The sequence below is a fragment of the Rhinatrema bivittatum genome, chromosome 10, assembly GCF_901001135.1.
Source record: "Rhinatrema bivittatum chromosome 10, aRhiBiv1.1, whole genome shotgun sequence".
Classification (NCBI taxonomy): Eukaryota; Metazoa; Chordata; class Amphibia; order Gymnophiona; family Rhinatrematidae; genus Rhinatrema; species Rhinatrema bivittatum.
In genome coordinates this window covers 28,235,789-28,258,462 of record NC_042624.1, presented here as the reverse complement: position 1 = coordinate 28,258,462, position 22,674 = coordinate 28,235,789, and the positions used below count along the sequence as shown (strand labels likewise).

At 42.5% G+C, this 22,674-nt stretch overlaps 1 protein-coding gene across 1 annotated transcript in view; it reads left to right on the top strand.

Moving 5' to 3' along the window:
- ATF6 (activating transcription factor 6) overlaps positions 1 to 9,885 on the top strand; it is a 326,336-nt gene extending 316,451 nt beyond the window's left edge. The window contains exon 16 of the mRNA XM_029617629.1: positions 5,009 to 9,885. Within this exon, the coding sequence (XP_029473489.1) occupies positions 5,009 to 5,217 (209 nt within the window). The 3' untranslated portion in view covers positions 5,218 to 9,885. The remainder of the gene's footprint in view (positions 1 to 5,008) is intronic.
- Positions 9,886 to 22,674: the final 12,789 nt, after the last annotated feature.

The following is a 22,674-nucleotide window of genomic DNA, read 5'->3' as shown; positions in this document are numbered from 1 at the left end:
TTCCATGTTCTGTCTTACATATACAGGCTTCTCCCTCACATGCTGTGTCTCACACCCCCAGATTTCTCACTCCCATGCTCACTCTCTTCACATGCACAGGCTTCTCATTCCCATAATCACTTTCTCTCTGTTACACACACACACACACACACACCAGTCTCTCTCTCTCATTTCCATGCTCGCTCTCCACTGCACAGGCTTCTCATTCCCTGAATCACATTCTTTCTCTCATATTCACACACACCAGTCTCTCTCTCAGGCATGCACACACACACACAGGCTTCTCACTCCCATGCTTTCTTTCACACAACCCCCCCCCCCCCCAACCAGGCTTCTTACGCCCATGCTTTCTCAAATAACCAGATTTCTCACTTCAATGCTTTTTCTCTCTCTCACACACACACATCAGTCACCTCCCTGACTAATGTCTCACACTTTCACATACACATCAGTCATCTCCTTGAGCAGTCACTTTCATTGTCTCTCACATATACACATACATCAGCTCTCTGACCAGTTTCTCTCACTCACACACATGCTCTCAATCACACGTAGGCTGGCTGCTTCTCTCTCTCACTCACTTCCTCTTCCCCGCCCCTCCCCGAGCACAAATGGTAGCTGCCGCAGCCTCCTCCAGCCCCCGCAGGCCAAGAAAGAAGTATCCCATTGGCCGCGGGAGGCTCATGCTGCTGTCTCCTTTCCCGATTACCGGCTGCTTCGATTGCTCGGGGGCCGAAGCTGCTGTCGCCGCTGCTATTTTTTCATGCGGCACGGCTCTTTCTTCTTCCCGCGCACCGCGTATCACTTCCTGTTCCGGGTCACGGGGGGGGGGGGGGGGGGGGGCAGGCGCAGGCGCAGGAAGAAGAAAAGGGCAGCCACGGATGACACAGCTTTTTTTTTTTTTTTTTGCACCGCTGCCGTTCCGCTGGGCTTGAACGTGCTGATAGCTCGGCGGCAACGGCAGCAGGGAAGAAAGAGCAGCGGGAGAGTCCGGGAACACGTGACACCCCTGCCGGTGCTTGGCGACACACTAGTGTGTCGCGACACACCGGTTGAGAACCGCTGCTCTAGATATAGACATGGACTCTCAGTCACAGAGTTCATCTGCAAGCAACATCTTCCAGTATCCCTAAACACTCTGGCAGACCACCTTAGTCAAGTCCTCCTACTGCAAAACTGGTCCTTGGATCAGTGACTGGTAGACAGTTTATTGACCCCTGGGATCAGCTAGCAATCAACATTTTGCATCTGAGAGCAACAGGAAATTCAAAAGGTTTTGCTCTATGCTTCCAAACAGGTTCAGTTCAGCTCCCAATGCTTTTATTTTATGCTGGGATACCAGTCTTTAAGCATATCCACCAGTCCTGTTAATTACAAGTCCAAAAGATGTTTTGAAACATGCAAGAATGATTCTCATTTCTTCCATCTGGCCAATGCATATATGGTTCCCCTACCTCCTCCGGTTGTCTGAGTGGCCTCTGGGTGTCACACAGAACAGAGTCAGACTTTGCTATCTGAATCTGTCCTTTCTGGTCCTCGCATATAGATGTTGAACACATGATTGTTTGTTTCCTGCTTCTTCCAAGAGACGTGGAAGATACCTTGATATCAGCCAGGAAGCCTTCAACTAGAAAGACCTATAGCTTTAACAGAGGCTTTCATGCTGGTGTCAAGCTGGTTCTCTGGACTCTTTCATCTGTAACCCAAAGGACTTGCTGTAGTAATTGTTTTCCCTCTCTTCACTGGGACTCAGTACATCCTCTCTGAAAGTGTATCTTGGTGCCATTGTGGCGCACCACGTGCAAGTAGAAGGGAGCACCAATCATTTTCTCTTGGTATCTAAATTTATGAAGGGATTGTGGGATTCGAAACCTTCTGTCATGAAACTTCCAGTGCCTTGGGATCTTAATGTCATCTTAGCTCCGCTTATGAAACTTCCATGTGAACCTCTGGAATTGGCTACTTTGACATTTTTCACGTGGAAAGTGCTGTTTTGGTAGATATCACATCTATTCAACAAATTAGTGAAATACAAGCATTTGTCTTTTATTCACCATACCTCCAGTTCTTCCACAATAGTGTTCTCCTGTGTATTCACCCCAAGTTTCGTCCAAAAGTGATGTCAGCTTTTCATATCAATCAAGTTTTTGTTGTTCTGACATTTTTTTACAAGGCCTCATGCAAATAAAGCCGAGAAGGCTCCATTCCTTGGACTGTAAGAGAGCCTTGGCCTCCTGTTGAGAAGGACTCAGCTTCATTGTCAGACTTCTTAGCTGTTTGTATCTTTTGGTCCTTATAGACTAGAAGTAGCAGTTGCCAAGAGAAATCTGTCAAATTGGCTAGCACTGTTATGCGCCAACTGGCTTACATATTGCAGACTATCAAGGCTCCTCAATTAAGAGCCATTTCAGCTTCAGTAGCTCATCTTAGAGCCGCTTCAATTGAAGCTGTGAATTGGTCATCTGTGCACACTTCCATGTCCTACTAATGTCTGGCTAGCAGGTCAAGAGATGACAACATGTTCTCTCCCTCGCACGCACACACAGGGCCTCCCCCCTCTCTCTCTCTCTCACACACACACACACACACACAAATATAGGGCTTCCCTCTCTTCTGGGCCTTTTCTTCTAGGCCTTACCAGGACTCCATCACTCTCTTCAAGGCTGCTGTGGGTTGGAGTCTGAGGCAGCCTGTTGAGCCTCCGGTGCTCTGTTCAAGGCTGACACGGGAAGGGCTCTCTGGGTTTCATTGCTGTCTTCAAGCCCACCATGGGATGGGGTTTGTGCTGGCATACCAGGCCTAGTCTCTCTTGTAAGGCTGCCGCAGGATGGAGTCTGTGACAGTCTGTCGGGTCTCATCGCTCTTTTCAAGGTCGCCATGGTGTGGGATCAACGACAGCTTTATAGACTGCCCTTGCTTTTGCTACATTTTGGGGAGGGGGTGCAATGCCCCACATCCCCAAACTCTGACCATGGAAGCAAATACAGGTGAAGAAAAAAAATGCAAAAAAAGAACAATAAATTGATCAGGAATCCCTTGAAGGCACTGTCCACACACCACTGCAATTTTAAATTCAAAAGTACATTTATCTATCCAAACATTTGTATGCCACATAATCTAATGTTTTAAATGGCTCCCAGCAAATAAATATTCATAATCAGGACAATTCATCAAATTAAAAAAATCATCATAAAATACATCTCGAACTGTGTCAGCTATTAATAAAACTCAGTTGAGACTTATATGAACAGGTTAAAGCTTTCTCAGAAAAGCAAAGAGGATATAATTTCTTTTTAAGATTTATGGTGAAAGATACCATTTAAAAGTGGCTCTCATTTAGAGGCCTAGCTTGCTGCAAAAGTGACTCATTGCGTGACAAAGGGCTGGGGTATTATTTATTCAGCCGAAAAGAAAAGAAAAAACAGCTGCAAGCAAAGATGCGCTGGAAAAGCCAGAATAGAAGGGGTTAATTTCTGGACGGTATAAACTGGTTTTGAATCCAGTTGGCAAACGTAAGCATCAGATATCATGGGAGAGCGATTTGCTGGAAGACATACCAGAAAAACAATGGCTGAAATGTAATTATGGGAGGGCAAAACCCTGTGTTTTAACTTTAACAGAGAATGGGTTATAAAGTTCTCTATGGATGATATTAATGCTCGACCTTTTAAACAACATATTCTGTGATGTTAAGAGTGAGTGTTGGCGTTCATATGGAGGAGAGGCAGGCTGCTCCCATACTTACTGGGAGTGCCCCAAAATAGAAATGTATGGAAAACATGGATAGGAAATTATTCCAGAAATCACCAAATGTTTACTGGTGTGGGATCCCAAAAATGCTTGAAACTCAAATAAATTATGCTGCTGCTGTTAGCTGCTTGATGTGGAGTTGCTGTGGCATGGAAAAACGTTACAGCACCAGAGATTGACGGGTAGATAAAAAGATCTTGCCTTGTCTGCATGATAGGAAAACAGCAATAAAAAAAAATGGGAATTGCTCAGGAGAAGATGGAAACATTAAGGGGCCAGACGCGCTAGGATAACGCTCGATGCAAAAAGGGGCTTAGCGTGACCAGACTCGCTCGTAGCTGATAATGCTCATCACATGTAAATGCCATTAGATGAGGCTATAAAAGCTGCTACTCATGATGCAACAAAATCCCCGCTCACCCAGCACATCCTTGTTATCGCCATAAATTTACCGCTAGCCCAGGAGCTGGCGTTAAGCATTAAGGCGCGTATCAGGCTAAACGAAAATACAAAAAATGTGCTTAGCATCATTGTGATACTAAATAGGAGGAACCACAGAAAGCAGCAACATACGAAGTTTAAAATGCCTGAAAAAAATTTCTGTGCACACAACACACATGCACGATGTATCCGCTCCAGGTCATGTATAATGTGCCGGTCAATTAGCTGCAGCGGGATAAATTGGACATCCGTAAATTGAGCGTCCATTTTGGTAACCACATCACCTGGGCACCCAATGCCAAGGGCGCACTAGGGACGCACAATTTATCCCTAGCGTGTCCGTTTTAGCGCAGCTGCTCATTTACATATTGCATTGGGCACCCAAGAGAGGTGAATGTGCGTGCGTTAAAAAAAACAAAACCGGGCACCCGGTTTGGACCCATTTTGTAAGTGCACTTTATTGAAAAGCAAACAGAGCCCAGATATTACGGGAAAGGGTAGTAAATGCATGCTTCATTATCAGAAAGTGCATGAGGGAGTTATATTCTGAGGCAGGTGGGAGGGGGAGATTGGTTTTGTGGTTTTTGTTTAAATTGAGGATTAACTGAAAGGCTGTAGCTGATCTACTGGAATAATATGAATGAGGGATGTTAGGCTACATGATGTTTCTTAAAATTGAATGGACTGTAAATGTTTTGACTCTGATATGATGGCAATAAAATGTAAGTTTAGAAAAACAGCTAAAAGAAGCATGCAAATGATAATTAGCTAAGAAGAGAAATGTTTGACAGTAACATCTCCTTTATTTCCCTTTCAGAAAATGTAATAAATGGTCAGGATTACGAAGTCATGATGCAGATAGATTGTGAAGTTATGGACACCAGGATTATGCACATCAAGGCCTCATCCATTCCTCCTTTTCTGCAAGTTCACCGGGAAAACCAGACCAATACCTTCTACAGCTCTGGTGCCCCTTCCTCCGAGGGTGCACATGTTGTCGGTGCAATAACCGAATCGGCGCTCTGAGCTTCAGCTCAGCCGGCGTAAAATGGAGCAAAGAGGAAAGCAGGGGGAGCCAACAAGACAACTGCTTTCTGTCCAGCAAAGCAAGACAAGACCCTTTCTCATTCCCTTCACTTCCCAAAGAGTGAGCTTCCAAAAACATTTCTTTGTTTTACAAGGTGGAGTTTTGGACTATTTTGAGGAAAAACATGACTACTCTGATATTTTCAAATAGTGCACCAGACTTTATAGAGCGCTGCCGTTTTCTCCTGTAAATATTGGCATTTCCAATTTGACTGCTCGGGAATGTACAAATTAGTTCTGGGTTTCCGAGACTGGAATTATAACTGGGATTGTGGTAAGCTCATGTGCTTAGCGTGAGAGACTGCACTGTAGAATAATCGTCTTTTCCTCTTTTTCCCTGGAGGCGTCACAGGAACTCCCCATCTAGATACATAGGGCAGGCATTTCAATAGCCAGCCAGGTGATTTCCTCACCTGAACCAAGTTATGAAGATCCCTCAGAGCACAGTACTCCACATGCTGGACCCAGATGCTTCCTCGCATTTGTTAACAAGGTCTCAGTTAGGAATTCCTCCTTTCTAAAATGTTTCTGTACCCAGATTGTACCAGTGTACGATTTAGCAATGGAACAGGCCTTAACAGCAGCTCCATTACACAGCCGGGCTCTCTCTGGTCCTTCCCTTTCCTCTCGTTCCTCTCACTTCTGCTTCCCGGGGCTCAAAGAAGCACAAATGGCTTTTAGCAGCAGTGCCTTGTTCTCTGGCAACCTTTCTTGCACACATTCTTAAATCCAGACAATTTTGTTTTCCCTCATGTGTTTAAGAATAATTGTTGCGTTTCTCCAAATTGTAGTCAGGCCTCTGTCTGCATTCGGGAATGAGCGTCTGACAGAGTAAAAAGAAAGGATAGAGAGAGAAGCCTGGGGATAGGAGAGGGGACTGAAGCCTGATAGGCTTATTCTGAACGGGTTAACCAGAAAAAGAAAACTCTCTAAATGAGTTCTCTGCAAATTCAAAGGCAAAACTCCTATTCTTGGAGGGGGGGAATAGTTCAGGAAGCTTACGTACATTTTGAAGAGAGACTTCTGCTTTAATTCCTTGGGGTTTAAGAGAAAGTAATTCTCTTCCCCGTATGCATCCTCCCTGCATACTGAAAGTTTGCTGAACCAAGAAGCTGCCCAAAGACCTTCCTCTATGCCCCGGCACACAGTGCCGGCCACACACAGGTAGCACATTTAATACTTTATAGAAAAAGTAAAAGATGACTTCCCCCTCCGAAGCCTGGAGCCCTTGAGTGATGGTTTAGGCATTCGAGCAGCAGATTGAGATCCAGGAGCAGGTCTTGCACATGAACTCGAGGCTTTGCTGCTGACTGTCTGACCTGGGGCAAGTCACTTGAGTTCCTGGTGGGTCTGGGACCCAACGCAAGCTGTTTGCATTCACCTGACGTTCTTGGTCAGCTATTTTATAAATAACTTGCTGAAATATTTTCTCGACAAAGGGAAAGTGACAATTATGAAATTGTTCTGGCAGCAATAACATAATCTCGATAGAACTGAATAGTCTTGCGCAAACCCCCGTATTTTACTCTTATTTAACTTTCTAACATACTCAGTCTAGAAACTGTGTTTCAGACGTCAAATTGAATTGCTTACAATCCTCATGGACTGCATGTGAGACCTGTTCTAAATGTGGGATAACTGTGAATGTCGCAGGCTTAGTGCACTGGTTGCAAGCACTTAACATACCCATTAGTTAAAACTGCCAAACATAGATGGCATTTATTTATTGTATTTTAAAAGTACCGTATGGCTACATTTCCTTATTACCAGTCTCTTATATATATATAAGTATGAAAAGTCTGATTTTCCAGGCTGGCCTGCTGGATGTGGAGGTGCCTGGTTCAGTTTCCAGATCAGGTCATTCACATCCTGGATCAGCTGGGGCCAGGGATGCATTCACAGCCCCTGGGGTGGTCATCAGTAGGGGTCACATCTGGTGGCCTTCCTTACAGCCCCGTGACACGAGGTCCTGGAGGGAGCCCTGGTGCATGACTTCCAGCCTCAGGCCTGCTGCTGCAGTGATGATCAGACCAGGGCTCGTCGAGGGCACAATGAGGTCTGTTAAAAGAAGGGAAAAGTTCCCAGCTCATGGCACCAGGATCCCAGCGCTGAAAATAACCTTTTCTGAACTCTGCATTGTCGTCTTTGGTTTCTTTGCACAAGGCTTCTGTCCAAGTCTTGTTTAATTACATTTGTGACTCATATAAATGTGTCACGTACAGCAGGCATCTGTCCTACAAGACTCCAGGGCCTGTAAATTTGCACAAGCGATTAGAAGAATAGAATAAATGTATAAAATTGGCTGAAATTTTTCCAGTCACATAGGCGATGATCAAGGCATTGTAAAATCAGATTTCGTTCACCTTCTTGCACATGAGAGCATCTTATTTCAGGAAGATAGTCTTATGTGCAAGCTGCTGGCATTGCCCTTAGATGCCAGAGGTGAAAGAGACATCTTGTGGCCAACTTCAGTGTCCACACGTGGGAGTACGTGAGACCATGGTACCCGGATAAGGCATCCTGTCCCCTTCTGCATTCCATTAATGCTGTGAGTCGTCTGATATTGCAGCCAGCGTTTTATTTTTCTTTGTTTTACAGGATTGCTAATAGCAGCAGTTCCATCAGTTATTATGTCTCAGCACTGCTGGGAAAAAAACACAACAAGCTCGTAGGTTTCCTGTGCGTGTCTGCTTCTCACCTGCTCCGTGTACTGGTTAGGAAAGTGCGATAGAAATAGGCTGTGCAGCTCCATGCTTTACCTGTCTGACATCAGAAGGTGATCATAAATCTGTGAGACGATAGCACAAGTAACGTCTTACGTTCCAGCAGAAAGGGTTTGGAAATCACAAAGCAGCTCTGCCAAATCTTCTGCAGTCTCCATTTGGACTTAGATCGTTAGTGATGTAAAAGTGCTTTAAAGTATTTTATTTTTGAAAAAATATCCTGAGGAACATCAATAAGAATAAAATGTTTACCTACTTTAACATTTAACTACTGAAAGAATTCTGCTCTGTAGTAAATTTATAGTTTTATTAAAATATTTATAGAATTGATAAGAGTTTATCACTCGAGTATTATAGCGATAGCTTACATTTTTGTTTGTGATTTTTAAAAGTTAAGGTGCATTCGCAGTGTTCAGTTTTGTTTACTAGAAATTCCTTTCCTACAGCTAAACTCTGCTTTAAACTCATGAAGGGGGTGAAATTCTAACTCTAGAGACCTGGACAGAAATACTGGTTTAGCAACCAACCAAAATCCATCCAGGCTACTTCTACTCTTCTGCCCATGGTAAAACCGTTGTACATTCATGAATGGCGGTCCCTGCTCAGGGAAGGCCCAGCACTTGAATATGAGGAGATGCTACAGGTCAGGATGGAGGTGGCTTGGCAGACGTGTGAGTCTCTGTACTGAAATAGCAGGGAATGTGCTGTGCCCAGGGATAGGCTCAGTACTGGACTAGCAGGAGGCAGCTGCAGATCAGGATTGGGATGCACTGATAGAGCCGTAACGGAGATCAGGATTGTGCACCAAGCAGCAGAGCAGACATATTGTTCAGACACTTCCTCCAGGAGTGTTTACAGTGAAAGTAGTCCTCACGAGAGAGGGTGACCAACCAAAAAATGGTGTTGGTAAAAGCTCCTGTTTTGTTTACAGGGGCTCACTGAATTTTTATATAGAAAGAAGGGGGAGAAGTTGCATAAAATGGATAAGATATTGATGATCGTGTGCTGTAACTTGTGGGGAGTAAGGGTGCAGTGGGGTAAAAATGTTTGAATATTCACTTATGCATATCTGCTAATACCCATTTTGCCCTTGTGTAGCACAGAAGAGTTTATTGACTCAGTGCCTGCATGTCAGGAGATAAGTTTACTCACGTTGATGCAATTACAGCTTGGTTATTTTTAGGAGGATGAATGATGAAACAGCACTCTGATATTTTGTGAGCTAGTAAAGGCGTCCATAAAAGTAGTCTCACTAAAGAGACCACCAATGGTGATGCCAAAATAAAACAGAGTTATAAACCCAAGCAGCAAGGATTTCTCGGTTAAAGTTTGTAGTTCTCTGCAGATTATCAAACAGGAATTGTCAGTAAAATATTTACCACTGGCGCAGCTCTACCTTAGACAGGAAAAGCCAAACTGAAACCGTATGTGAAAATCCAGTTAATGCATGGATGAGTGCAGTCCTAGGGCACTGAATTCCTACGACGGTCACCATCCCTCCTCAGGGACCGTTTCTTGACTGGGGTAATAACGGTTTCTGGTTATGAATTTCTGTTCTTCGCTCTGTAACCATCTTGGTCTGGATGATAGAGGGGTGCATTTTGATATGAAATACCCAGCCTTAGCTGCCTTTTAGAGAAACGGGTGAAACTGCATGCACTGGAGCAGAGCCGTGACTCCCTGGCCTCTTACACACATTCGTCCTCTGTGACTCTCCGTGCCTCAGTGTTTCTTCATACAAAACTGAAGCATTTTTTGAGAAGTTATATGCAGCTGACATTTTCTCCTTTAGATACGTGTACAGGTCAGAAAGCAAAAATATGACTTTTGTATGTCTCAATTTGATCTGTATTTGGAAAAAATAAAGATTTTAGCCTGTCTTGTGTTTGTGTGTAATCTGCAATCAAGAAATCTGCCAAGTGCAGTGCTGAAAAACGTTCTGCGTCCTCTTAATTTTAATAGGTGCTGTGCATTATGGGATAAGATGTTTTCTCGGGTTCAGATGCATCCTTTTTTTAGTACTGGATGTCTGGGTGGATTGGTTTTATAGGAATGTTATATTGCATAATGTCTCATAGAAAGCCTGTGCAGAAACCTTTCAGAGCACAATACGATTGTTTCAATTTTTATTTAAGATTTTAAAAAACCTGGTGCCTGCCACACTCCACTGTCAAGGGAAATTGTGTTATCTGCACAGCTTTCTTGGAGGGGTCTTTTTTGAGCTAAATAATAAATGTACTCCTGGAAGTTCTGCACATGCAGAATTAGCACAGAATTCCTCTTTGCTGCTGAATATTTACATTTTTGGGCCAGCATTCCTCATGAGAAGGCAGAAGGATTGATCTGGCAGGAACAGAGGGCCAGGAGCCAGGGGAATAGGAGAAGGGGTGCTGCAATAATAAAAAGATAGGACTTGTTATAGTGCGAGAGAGGGGATTGAGAGAAACTGGTGGGGATGAGCTGGGGTTGCCAACTTGAAGGAAAATAAATAAAGAGAACGCCTGCTTTGGTTCACTCTGCCCTTCCTACGAGTTTCTGCTCACGGGAGACCTCATGGAGCATGGACTGTGATATTTCTTGTGGTGGCCCTGCCACCTCCTCTGACTTACGTTTCCCTGTGCATACAGGATGCTCACCAGACCAGTGCTGTGCAATGAAGAGAAGGAGATTAGCAATATCATTGCCAGTTAGACCTGCCAAATATCCAGTTGGCAATCCTAGGGAGTGGGACTATAAGAGGCGGTGGGAGAAAGTGCACTACTGCCTTATGGTGTTTGATTACAGAACTCCTGGAGGAACTGGATGTGGCCACAGAAAATAAACTCTGCATCTTTGAATAATAACTTTTTTCTCTATTATAGTTTAACTTAATTATTACTCTAATTACATTGTTACGTTGCCAAAGAACATATGCACAGTTTTCAAATAGTGCATGCAGAACTCCCCCAGGAGCGTGGTCCAGAATGCATTATACAAAGAAAGATGTGAAAAAAGACAATGAAACAAATCTCCCACAGATCTGACGTTTGCAGTTAGCCTGGAAAAGATTCAGGAAAGCTTTCGTTTCTTACCTGAAAGAAAAATGTGATGAATACGAGTCTTGTTTCTCACGATAGCAGGTTTGCATACACTCGCTGTTTATCATAGCTTTCAACTTACTAAATTTAGAAGAAAATGACACCAAGGTACTGCGGAAAGTTGAATAGTGTAGCAGATGTAGAAAGAATAAATCCTGTGAAAGGTACATGATCCTGTGAACAGTTGAAGCGTTTATAACAACCCACGAGTCCAAAGCTGTGCATGTATCTGCAGTTTTAAAGAGTTAGCTGACCTAATCAAAGACAAAATACAGATTAGAAGCAAATAAAATGTGCAAGGAACTACACTAAACTTCTTACTCTGGAGTCATTGTGCAAATTTGCTAGGTGGCTGAAAGAAAAGGTACAAACAATTGGCAGTCAAGGCCAGTCGATACTATATTAAAAGCAAATTCCTACGAAATGTGAGTAAAGCAAAGCACCAAAAAAAGTAGATCAAAGGCATCAGTTGCAGACAATCATTAGCCAAGGCTGCATTCAGAATTCTGCAACGCCTGCAGCAAATGTGGAAGATGCCGAATATCTTAGAAGGAGCGGATGTACAATCTCTACCACAGCAGAATGTTTGTAAGCATCAGAAGGACGCATGTCGGAGCAGAGAGACAGACAATATGTTTTGCTAATGACATGCCAATGACTTTTAATCTTGAGACGGAAGCACCTGAAAGAAAAAGACCAATTGAAGAAGAAATCAAGCCTCTTCAATGAAAAAATTACATTTCTTTGAAAGGATAAAGTGGGAAACCTATTCTCATTTTAGAGGGGTGTGAAAAGTTAACATAACACTAAAGAGGAAAAACCATGCAGTAAATTTTTTTTTTTTTAAGTTCCACTACAAAAATGCAGCAAACGTTTGTATGGGTGCTTCTGCTAGGAGTGCAAACCTGTCGAGCTTTGGGATGAATAGAAAGGTACCAAAAATAAAGATGAATTTACAGCAAATATAGAACATTATGATTTCTCTTGGATGGAAAAATTGCTTGTAACACACAAACTAGACCTCAGACAATCATACCGTTCTATCACGCTGCCAGGAAAGTACCAGTAGCACAAAGATTCGTTTGAGAGAGAGGCAAAGCAATTATATCTATGACCTCCAGGTTGGACTGAGTCTTTCAGCCTCCCCTTCAGCAGGGGACCTCCATGAGCACACTTCCATGGCTGGCCAAGCTCACCTTGCATTCCTGCACCATACCCAGACTCCAGCCCTACTTAACCTTGTCTGTCCCGTTGCTTTGGCATTGAGTTCCATTTGTCCCCTTGCTCTAGCCACTTCTGCCTTGTGAGATTCCCAGGCCTTTCCTCATTTTGCTTTGTGGCCTTTGGGCCTTCTGACCCCTGCCTTGCCTTTCCTTGTCTCATGGCCTCTGGGCCTTCTGTCCCCAGGTTTCCCTTGTCTTGCCTTGTGGCCATCTGGCCTTCTGTTCTTAGTCTTGCCCTGTAGCCTTAGGGCTTTCCGGCTCCTTCCTTGCTTGCAGCCTATTCAGGCCTGCAAGCAAGGCCTGAATAGGCCTTGCTTGCAGTCTGTGGCCGCTCTAGGCCTCTCCCTGCCTTGCTCCTTCGGGGCTTTTCTGCACTGTTGCCTTTGGGCTTTATGTTCCATGTCCTGTCTTAGTCTGTCCATGCCCTAGCCTCTCTTCCAGTTCCCCGCTTACCTGCACGTCATTCCAACGGTTCCAGTTCCACTCCTACCTGCAACTCTGTTCCTGAATTCCACTCCTACCTGCACACAGCTCCAGTCTATTTGTGAGTTCCAGCACTGCCTGCCTTGCCCTATTCTCAGCGGACTGTCCCAGTCTAGCCCTGACCTCGTCATGCCGTACTGCATCACTCTGGAGGTGCTGTCCTCCAGGCTCCTCCAGCATCAGAACCACAGCAGTTGAGGTAGCTTTCTCTGATCACTCTATGCTTTTACTTGGTGTAGCTTTTCTCAGGGTTATTTGGGTAGCAAACCCTGGCATATTAACCAATTATTTGTATGACGACGGAATATTCAATTTTTACAAGATAACTGGAAGGAATATCAACATAGTCAATAGTGGGATGTTGTCAAGGAATTTTTGAGGAGTCAAATAATCTTTTATTGTGCCTAAAAGCAAGGGGAGAGGAACAAGAAAATTGGGGATTTATATACTTTAATCACTAATCTCAAATTTGCTCATTTTCATTTGTCTATGAAACTACAAGAAAGATTACAAGCAGCCAAGTTGGAGCTGAAGACATTGCTGGAGTCTAAATCTAAACAAAGCCTACAATTTAAACATGGCTCTTTAAACAAGCCTTTACAGGACCATAAGCACTTTTTTTCCCTACAACCAGCAAGAGTTCCTCATCATATCATTCTCCAGGATCTACCTGACTCTATATCCATTCTCTTGCTGCAGGTCTTACATGACATCTACTGTTTTTTTTTTTTGTTTATTTATTTATACTGCTCTATGAGTTTTGTTAGCTAATTTGTTTACATTACAATGTTTATTTTGATCTAGTTTACCCTTTTCCAAGTTCCATAACCTTGTTCTATGTAATGCCTATTGGCAAAATTTATGTTTAGTTTCAATGTAAACCGATGTGATTTGTATTTCATACAGGAACACCGGTATATAAAAATCTAAAAATAAATAAATAAATACATTTTTTTAATATAAGATTTATAATTAGTGAGAAAAGGCTGGGAAGCTGCTAACTAGGTTGATTAAAAAAGTTAAAAAGGAATCTTGTTACACAAATTTGATACCAAGAGCAAACTTGCGATTCTTCTGCCACAATTGTTGCAGCTTTTGAAAAATTTAAGTTTCTGTATTTTGCTAGTGAAGAACAGCAAAATACTTCTTTTCCTGACATGCAGCTTTCTGACTTACAGCCACATAGGCTGGAAGCTCCCATCACGAATATGAAGAGTCTAGCAGCTATTAAAAACTAAAATTAGCAAAAAGCTCCTGGACCAGATAGTTTGGACCCGAATTTTACAGTGATTATATACTGGAGCCCTTAAAAGTTATTGCTTAACTAGTACATTAAAATCCTTTTGGCTATTTTGGCTGCTAAATTGAATAAGAACATAAGAAATTGCCATACTGGGACAGACCAAGGGTCCATCAAGCCCAGCATCCTGTTTCCAACAGTGGCCAATCCAGGCTATAAGAACCTGGCAATTACCCAAACACCAAGAAGATCCCATGCTACTGATGCGATTAATAGCAGTGGCTATTCCCTAAGAATAATTGATTAATAGCCATTAATGGACTTCTCCTCCAAGAACTTATCCAAACCTTTTTTGAACCCAGCTACACTAACTGCACTAACCACATCCTCTGGCAACCAATTCCAGAGCTTTATTGTGCGTTGAGTGAAAAAGAATTTTCTCCGATTATTCTTAAATGTGCTACTTGCCAACTTCATGGAATGCCCCCTAGTCCTTCTATTATTCCATCATAGATTCCATTATACATGAAAACCAAACATTTCATCAAGGGCAAATTTTCAGTTTCCAATATTTTGAATGCTTTAATGGCTATTCAGACTTATAAATTAGAAAAGTCCATGGGGCTTTTGGCAAGTTTGGATGCTGAAAAAGCATTTGACCACATAAATTGGAAATGCATGTTTGTTTTGTCAAAAGTCAATAATGGGGAACCTTTTTTTCAGTTGGGTCAAATTGTTATATGGCCACTTTTTCAACAGTTTTGCACTAGCTAGAGGCACAAGACAGAGTTGCCCTTTGTCTCCACTAGTGTTTAATATTTCTCTCAATCCTCTAGCTATTAAACTGAAAAATGTTCCACTTATTGAAGGCATTAAGGTTGGACACAAATTTCTTGAATTAAGTCTTTTCACTGATGACATGTTGGTGTATATTGGTATTCCTTGGGTTTCTTTGACTGGAATTGATCAACTTGCTACATCTTTGGAGTATGTTCTGGTCTTAAAATCCATTATGACAAATCAAAGGCCTCATGTTCATTTTTGGTTTTAGCATGAAAAGCTTGGAAGAGGTAGAGCGCACCCACAGGTAAATTTGTTTCTCTTTCCCTCATTTTAATATTTATTGATAATAATGATTTTCCTGCAGGTATCAGCAAATCGATTTTTTGAGATTGAAATTCTCATGGCAGTTAGCAATGTTGGACACATGGTCCACGAGGAGTATGAGACCTTTTTCTTTTCAGCAGGAGAAAGAGTGTTGGGAAATTCCATCGTCATTTTTTTGCATACCTACAAGCTCGTCAGTACTGCATTCAGAGAGTTAGCAATAATATTATTGATGCCAAATACATTGACGTTTTTGACACAACCATTAAGTACAACAAAATTGTAATTTGGTATCATATGTTGTTTCCTGATGGGCTGTCTTCTTGTTTAGTATGAATGGCTGAACTCTGGTCTGCTGATCTGCATGTGACTCTTAGAGGGTGGGACATTGAAGCTGCTTTTGTCTTATTGTATAAATATCTCTCTGCAATGAATATGATAGATAAATTCTATTCAATAATTTAAATTTAATCTCTTAACTAGAGTGGGAAGGTGACTAAAAGATAATTTGGGGCCCCTAATTCATGTTTAATTATCAACAATGCTCTCATAATTCATGTTTAATTATCTACAAGGCTGTCAGTCATATTTTCTGAATATCGTAAATTGAGATTTTATTGGGCAAATTATTTGCCTTTTTGGATAAAGTGATACATTGATTTGGAAAGTTCTTGGAGGAGAAGTCCATTACCTGCTATTAATCAATTTTACTTTAGGGAATAGCCACTGCTATTAACTGCATCAGTAGCATGGGATCTTCTTAGTTTTTGGGTAGTTGCCAGGTTCTTATAGCCTGGATTGGCCACTGTTGGAAACAGGATGCTGGGCTTGATGGACCCTTGGTCTGACCCAGCATGGCATTTTCTTATGTTCTTAACATATCTAGGTGAGTAGACAGAGGTGTCAGATTGCTCAAAGGAGCTTTATGGTTTATCTTAATTGTTTTCTTATTGGCAAAAAGAAGATAATTTAGTCTTTATGGAATGGAGGGGAAATAGCTACATTTGTTTTGATGAAACTGTGTTTGTATGGAAATGCTGTCCTAAACCCTAAACATTTGTCTGTAAATAAGGCGTATCTCCAAATTTGGAACAGAATAGAAGCCTTGGCGTTGGGAGTTATTTATCTGGACTAATCCTTGCAGCCAGTATGTGTGTGTTGGGGGAGGGAGTTTGTACTTATAAAAAGCATTGTTTTGGGTTTAAAATGTAATGAAGAAAAACCCGTGGATCATCTTTGTCTTTTTTATCTCTTAGAATATTAGATCCGCACCGTAATGTACTTTTGGATTTTGTTGTATCATTGATTTGATGATCCAATAAACAGATTATAAAAAAAAAAAGAAGAGAAAAACATTTTCTTCCATTCTTAAATCCATTTCCTAAAATGCCTTTCTTAGAAATGAGAAGTGAGGTTTTCACATATTTAACCCCTTTCTGGGAAGCCTGTGGTAGTATGAGTAATTGGTGGATTCATGCATGTAAATTGCATTCCTGGAAGTCTTGCCTTATGAGTCCTTGCTCCTTCAGCTTGATTAGATGCTGCTGATTACAAGGGCTTTTATTCTTATGGCCCTAATTTCTACAGTTTTATAGTGAAACCATTTTTTTAATTAAATGCTGCTTGTTATAAAAACAATGTGTTTCAGTACTACCAAAGAACTACTGAAATAATGCTGCTTTTTGGGTTTTCCTCGTTTGCAAGTGGGCTCCACCTGTTTCCAATTTGAATCTGAGTCTTTGATTGAAGTATGACGTAGTGGAAACTTCTGTAAAATAGGATTATCTCTTGAGTAGGAAGTCATTTGCAGGATATTTTAAGGTTGGGCCTGCGATTTGCCACAGAACAAACCATCTTCAAAAAGGATAAAGAGGCCACCAGCAAAATGTTCCCACTGCTGTTTTACTACACATTCTGAAACTGTACCAAAAGTTCAGGCATGGACTGTCAATTGAGATGACTGAACATCCCTACTGCTCCAAGTTCTTGACTACAGCCCTGTGTGCGAAGCCTCTTACTGTCTAGGACTTTTGTAACTAAAGGACAGTACTTCCAAGATGCACCAACCAATCCTGTACTGGTAGGTATGCAGGAAGCAGTGCTTCCAGGTGTGTGGTAATATGATTTGTACAATGATGGCAAGGATTATACAATGTATAATAGAAAAACTCCAAGCAGATAATAATTTTGAGTTGGGCAGTGTGGTGGCGGAGTCTCGATGCTGGAACTTGTAAGCTGCCCCAGTGGCCTCCACTAGGATTGGCCAATTTTGGCCATATGAGGAGAAAGTGGTAGGGCCTGGCCTGGAGGGGTAGGGTGGTGTGGGGACAGGAGAGTGCCTGTGCTACTGCTGGGGCCATGTGATGGCTGTGGGGTTGTAAGGCTTTTTCTGGCTAATGCTTAAATGCCACACAAGCAAATTGCAGCAGCCAGCCCTTTGACATCACAAGGCACCGGTCTCGGGCATCCAGCAGCATTTTCTAAAGGATTCTGGTGGGTCAGGAGTGCGTGGGCATTGCTCCTGCCCCTTTCTTAAACATGGACGCCCATGCAAGGAGTAAGTGGATGCCTGGCAGATTTCTTGGGAGGTTGGAGGCAGGGTCCAAGGCACCAGGAGGGGTCCTGGCTGGAATCAGCTCAGTCCAACCAAAGAGGCCCCAGGCCCCAGTTAGTGGCAGGGCCACTGGGTTTTTTTCTTTTTCTTGGAAATAGTGTGTGCAGTTTGCTAATCACATGCACTATTTCCCCAAACAAAAATTCCCAAAACATTTTTTTGGGTAGTCCGAACTGAAAGAAAAATGGACTGTTTTGGTTTGGATTAATCATTCATTTAAAAATAATGCAGGATAAATCAGCCATACAATCCCTTCGACTGGAGTTGAAGAATAGGAGGCCTGTATATGCTCAGAAAAGCCTTCTCAGGTTTTCTGGCCTCTAAGAGAGCTTTTTCCTGTCCTGATGCTCTTGGCTGACGACGCCCATTTGTGTGGCTGATTTATTCTGCTGTCTATGGAGAACACCTTTTCCAGGTGAGCAACTTAGTTTTCTCCGCTGAGGAGCATGCATTTGCAAAAAAACGTAGCCAAGTATGGGAGAAAAGGAAGAAAGGAACATAAGAACATAAGAAATGGCCATGCTGGGTCAGACCAAGGGTCCATCCAGCCCAGCATCCTGTTTCCAACAGTGGCCAATCCAAGCCATAAGAACCTTGCAATTACCCAAACACTAAGAAGATCCCAGGCTACTGATGCAGTTAATAGCAGAGGCCATTCCCTAAGTAAACTTGATTAATAGCCATTAATGGACTTCTCCTCCAAGAACTTATCCAATCCTTTTTTAAACACAGCTACACTAACTGCACTAACCACATCCTCTGGCAACAAATTCCAGAGCTTTATTGTGCGTTGAGTGAAAAAGAATTTTCCCCGATTAGTCTTAAATGTGCTACTTGCTAACTTCATGGAGTGCCCCCTAGTCTTTTTATTATCCGAAAAAGTAAATAACCAAGTCACATCTACCCGTTCTAGACCTCTCATGATTTTAAACACCTCTATCATATCCCCCTTCAGCCGTCTCTTCTCCAAGCTGAAAAGTCCTAACCTCTTTAGTCTTTCCTCATAGGGGAGCTGTTCCATCCCCTTTATCATTTTGGTTGCCCTTCTCTGTACCTTCTCCATCGCAATTATATCTTTTTTGAGATGCGGCGACCAGAATTGTACACAGTATTCAAGGTACGGTCTCACCGTGGAGTGATACAGAGGCATTATGACATTTTCCATTCTATTAACCATTCCCTTCCTAATAATTCCCAATATTCTGTTTGCTTTTTTGACTGCCGCAGCACACTGAGCTGATGATTTTAAAGTATTATCCACTATGATGCCTAGATCTTTTTCTTGGGTGGTAGCTCCTAATATGGAACCTAACATCGTGTAACTACAGCAAGGGTTATTTTTCCCTTTATGCAACAAGGAGGGGGGGAACAGGGCTCATCTGTGGGCAGCAGGAAGGAGCAAGATGCAGAAATGCTTTTTCTCACAAAAACAGTGCACGTAGTTTTCAAAATCTAAAATTGCGTGAGACTTTGTTTTTCTCCCCTGACTGAAAATGCCTCTGCTACAGTGTGGAGCAATGTTTACCTTCACCCATTCCTGAACTAGCCCATTCCTGCAGATTATTTGTTTCCAAAGCCTGGATTGTGTTAAGCATTTTTGTATCTTGCTAAGTGTTAACAATGTACATTTTCCTGTTTTAGCAATGTACAAAAACATTTTAGAAAACAATTTTGAGGTTTCTATAGCATAATTTAATTTTTCAGCTCTGGCAGCACTAGTAAGCAATGCAGTATGTCACGATGAGTATTTATACTAGGCTTACAGAATTAATGAAAGCTCACTGCAGTAACAGCACCTATAGTATACATACTACGGTATATTGAGGTATGCAGTAAAATTGGGCTCATACATAGTAGTGAAGCTCAGGGGGATAAGATTCTGAGAAGTAGACAAATTTGTAGGACTTTCTCACAAGATCACCAACTGGGTTAACTACTTAATGATTTTAGTGAAAGGGACACATTTCTTCAGCGATCAACCTTAATATGAATCTTTGTTTCTTTTCCCTTTCCTTCCTGTGTTTTACAAGTATGATTATAATGATTTTTCAGTGAGGACTAACAAAGGGTGGAATGCAGTTTGATTATATACTAGTGCCATTGCTACACTGTATATGTTTGTTATGGAGACTAACTGAATGATGCAAGTGTCTCATTTTATTCACATACACATACAGGCAGGATGTAATTCATCACGACAGTAAAAGAGCCAAACGGATAAATACTAAACCCCCAGCTGCTGCAGTGCTCCTGACAAGATGCAATACAAGTTTTGGAGCCAGGAACAGTAGGTGGAGGGGCATCAAACACAAAGTGCATACTTCACTGGCTTCAGTGTGACTGTTTAATACTCATTGTGGGCCTGTGGGCCCATTTATAATTATTACTGTCACACTGCCTGAGCTTGGGATTTCTCACTGGTTGTAAATATGCAGCAGGCATTGGCGAAAGGACGTCTTCAGCTTGGTTTCTGGTTTGTTTCAACAGTGCTGTGCCGCCTTGCCCTTCCGGGGCTACAGGTCGCTCCCCTCCCAGAGATGTGTGGGAGAACACCCGACCTGCAGGCTAAAGGCTCTGCTTCTCCATAAGTCCTGCCAGGAGGCTGCTGCCTGTCTCAGCCAGCATGAGGAACAGGTGGAAGAGAAGCGAGCCAGAAACAGAGACGCGCAAGCCAAGAAAAAACATGGGAACAGCAAAAGCTTAACTGACATGTGGAGAAGCCAGAGAGTGAGCCAACACAACTGTGAGCGCAAGTGTCAAAAAGAGCCATGTTGGTTTAGAGACCACTGGGCTGGGGGGAGAGCAAGGTTGCTTATCTGTAATGGGGATTCTCCATGGACAGTAGAGCAAAACAGCCACATCAATTGGGTGACGTCATCCGACAGCAACATTGTGGAGTTGAGCTCTGTCTCTTCCAGCTTCAAATTTGCTACAAAAATCTTTGGAGCTTGTGTTGACCTTCCTACACTACAACTATCATGAAGCTAAAATTCAATTCTTTCTTAAGCTTATATATATGCAGATAGATAGTTAACTTCAACTTCTGGGTGGGATCATGTGATTGTTTTACTCTACTGTCCACTGAGAATCCTGTCTCAGGTAAATAACTTTGCTTTCTCCATGGGCAAGTAGTGCAAAAACGCCACACGTGTGGGGAATCCCAAGCTTCAGGAAGTCCTTGAAGCTTTTGAAACACAGTTCCCAAGGTCCCTGAGAAGTTGAAGTTATTACATCTTTACAGTATTCCATAAACCAGTGGTTCTCAACCTTTTTTCTGTCGGGACACACCTGACAGATGGTTCTCACATGCGTGACACCCTGACCCAAGATCTTCACGGGGCTAGATGTAAAAGTACAGTTTGCATCCACGGGAACCCCCCTGACCCACAATAATGGATGTAAAGCAGAATTATGACATTCCCCATACAACTCACCCTTCAAAAAAAGATATTCTGGTTCTCAGTAACAGCAACTCAAACTCCTTCTACTTCCAGGCTCAATAGCCCTACTTATGAAAAGACAGCAGTTTACCACCAATGCATGTCCTCTTGAGAAAACGCAACAAATAAGACTGATAAAACACTTACATGCTAGTAAAATATCTCATCTCGGTAACAGACACAGAACCGACCTAACACACTCCCAGGATCTGTAGTAATGCACATAAACTAATCCGCACACAGTTACACCTGTATTATGGAACGCACTCAAACAGGAGCAACCCTATCTATGAAAAGGCAACACTACAAATATTAAATCAGGCCCTAAAAACCAATACACCTCTTATTAGGAAAACAGAACTAGCAAGCAGCTATAGATCCCCACACAGAAATAATTGTAAAACTATACTAATAAGCAAAATAAATGTTTCTAAACAGCTATGAACAGAATAACATCCAACAATTAAAAACTCATAAAAACTATTAAAAATTCTCCAAACACTAATAAAATATTTCAAAAAAAGCAGACACATCACATAATATTAAATAATTAAAATGGCAGTCAATCAAGAAAAATAAACTTAAAAAGCCACCTTTACTTACCCCCTCCAGCAGCTCTCCTACTCCTCTTCCCTGCAGGCCGTGGCACTCACCAGAAGCAGCAGTAGAAGCTAAGTTCTATACTTATGGTCCTCTTCCTTAGGGCCCATGTCTCACACACACCATACCAGTCATGCCCCCATGACCAGTTTCTGTCTCTCACACACCAATCATCTCCCAAACAGTCTTTCACTCACACACACGTACGTACGTACGTCACCTTCCTGAACAGTTTCTCTCATGCCATATACACACACAGGCTTCCCACGCCCGTGTTCCACTTACATATATGGGCTTCTCACTCTCATAATCACTTTCTCTGTCTCACACACACTCACCAGTCTCTCACTCCCATGCTTGTTCTCTCCAAATGCACAGGCTTCTCATTCCCATAATCACTTTCTCTCTCTCACACAAACACACCAGTCACCTGATCTCTCTCATGCATACACACAGGCTTCCCATTTCCATGTTCTGTCTTACATATACATGCTTCTCCCTCCCATGCTGTGTCTCACACACACCCAGGTTTCTCACTCTCATGCTCACTCTCTTCACATGCACAGGTTTCTCATTCACATAATCACTGTCTCTCTGTTACACACACCAGTCTCTTTCTCTCTCACACACAGTCACCTTACCAACCAGTCTCTCTCTCATACATGCACACACACACAGGCTTCCCACTCCCAAGCTTTCTCACATACCCAGACTTCTCACTTCAATGCTTTTTCTCTCTCACACACACACACATCCGTCACCTCCCTGACTAATGTCTCACACTCTCACATACACATCAGTCACCTCCCTGACTAATGTCTCACACTCTCACATACACAGTCACCTCCCTGACTAATGTCTCACACTCTCACACACACATCAGTCACCTC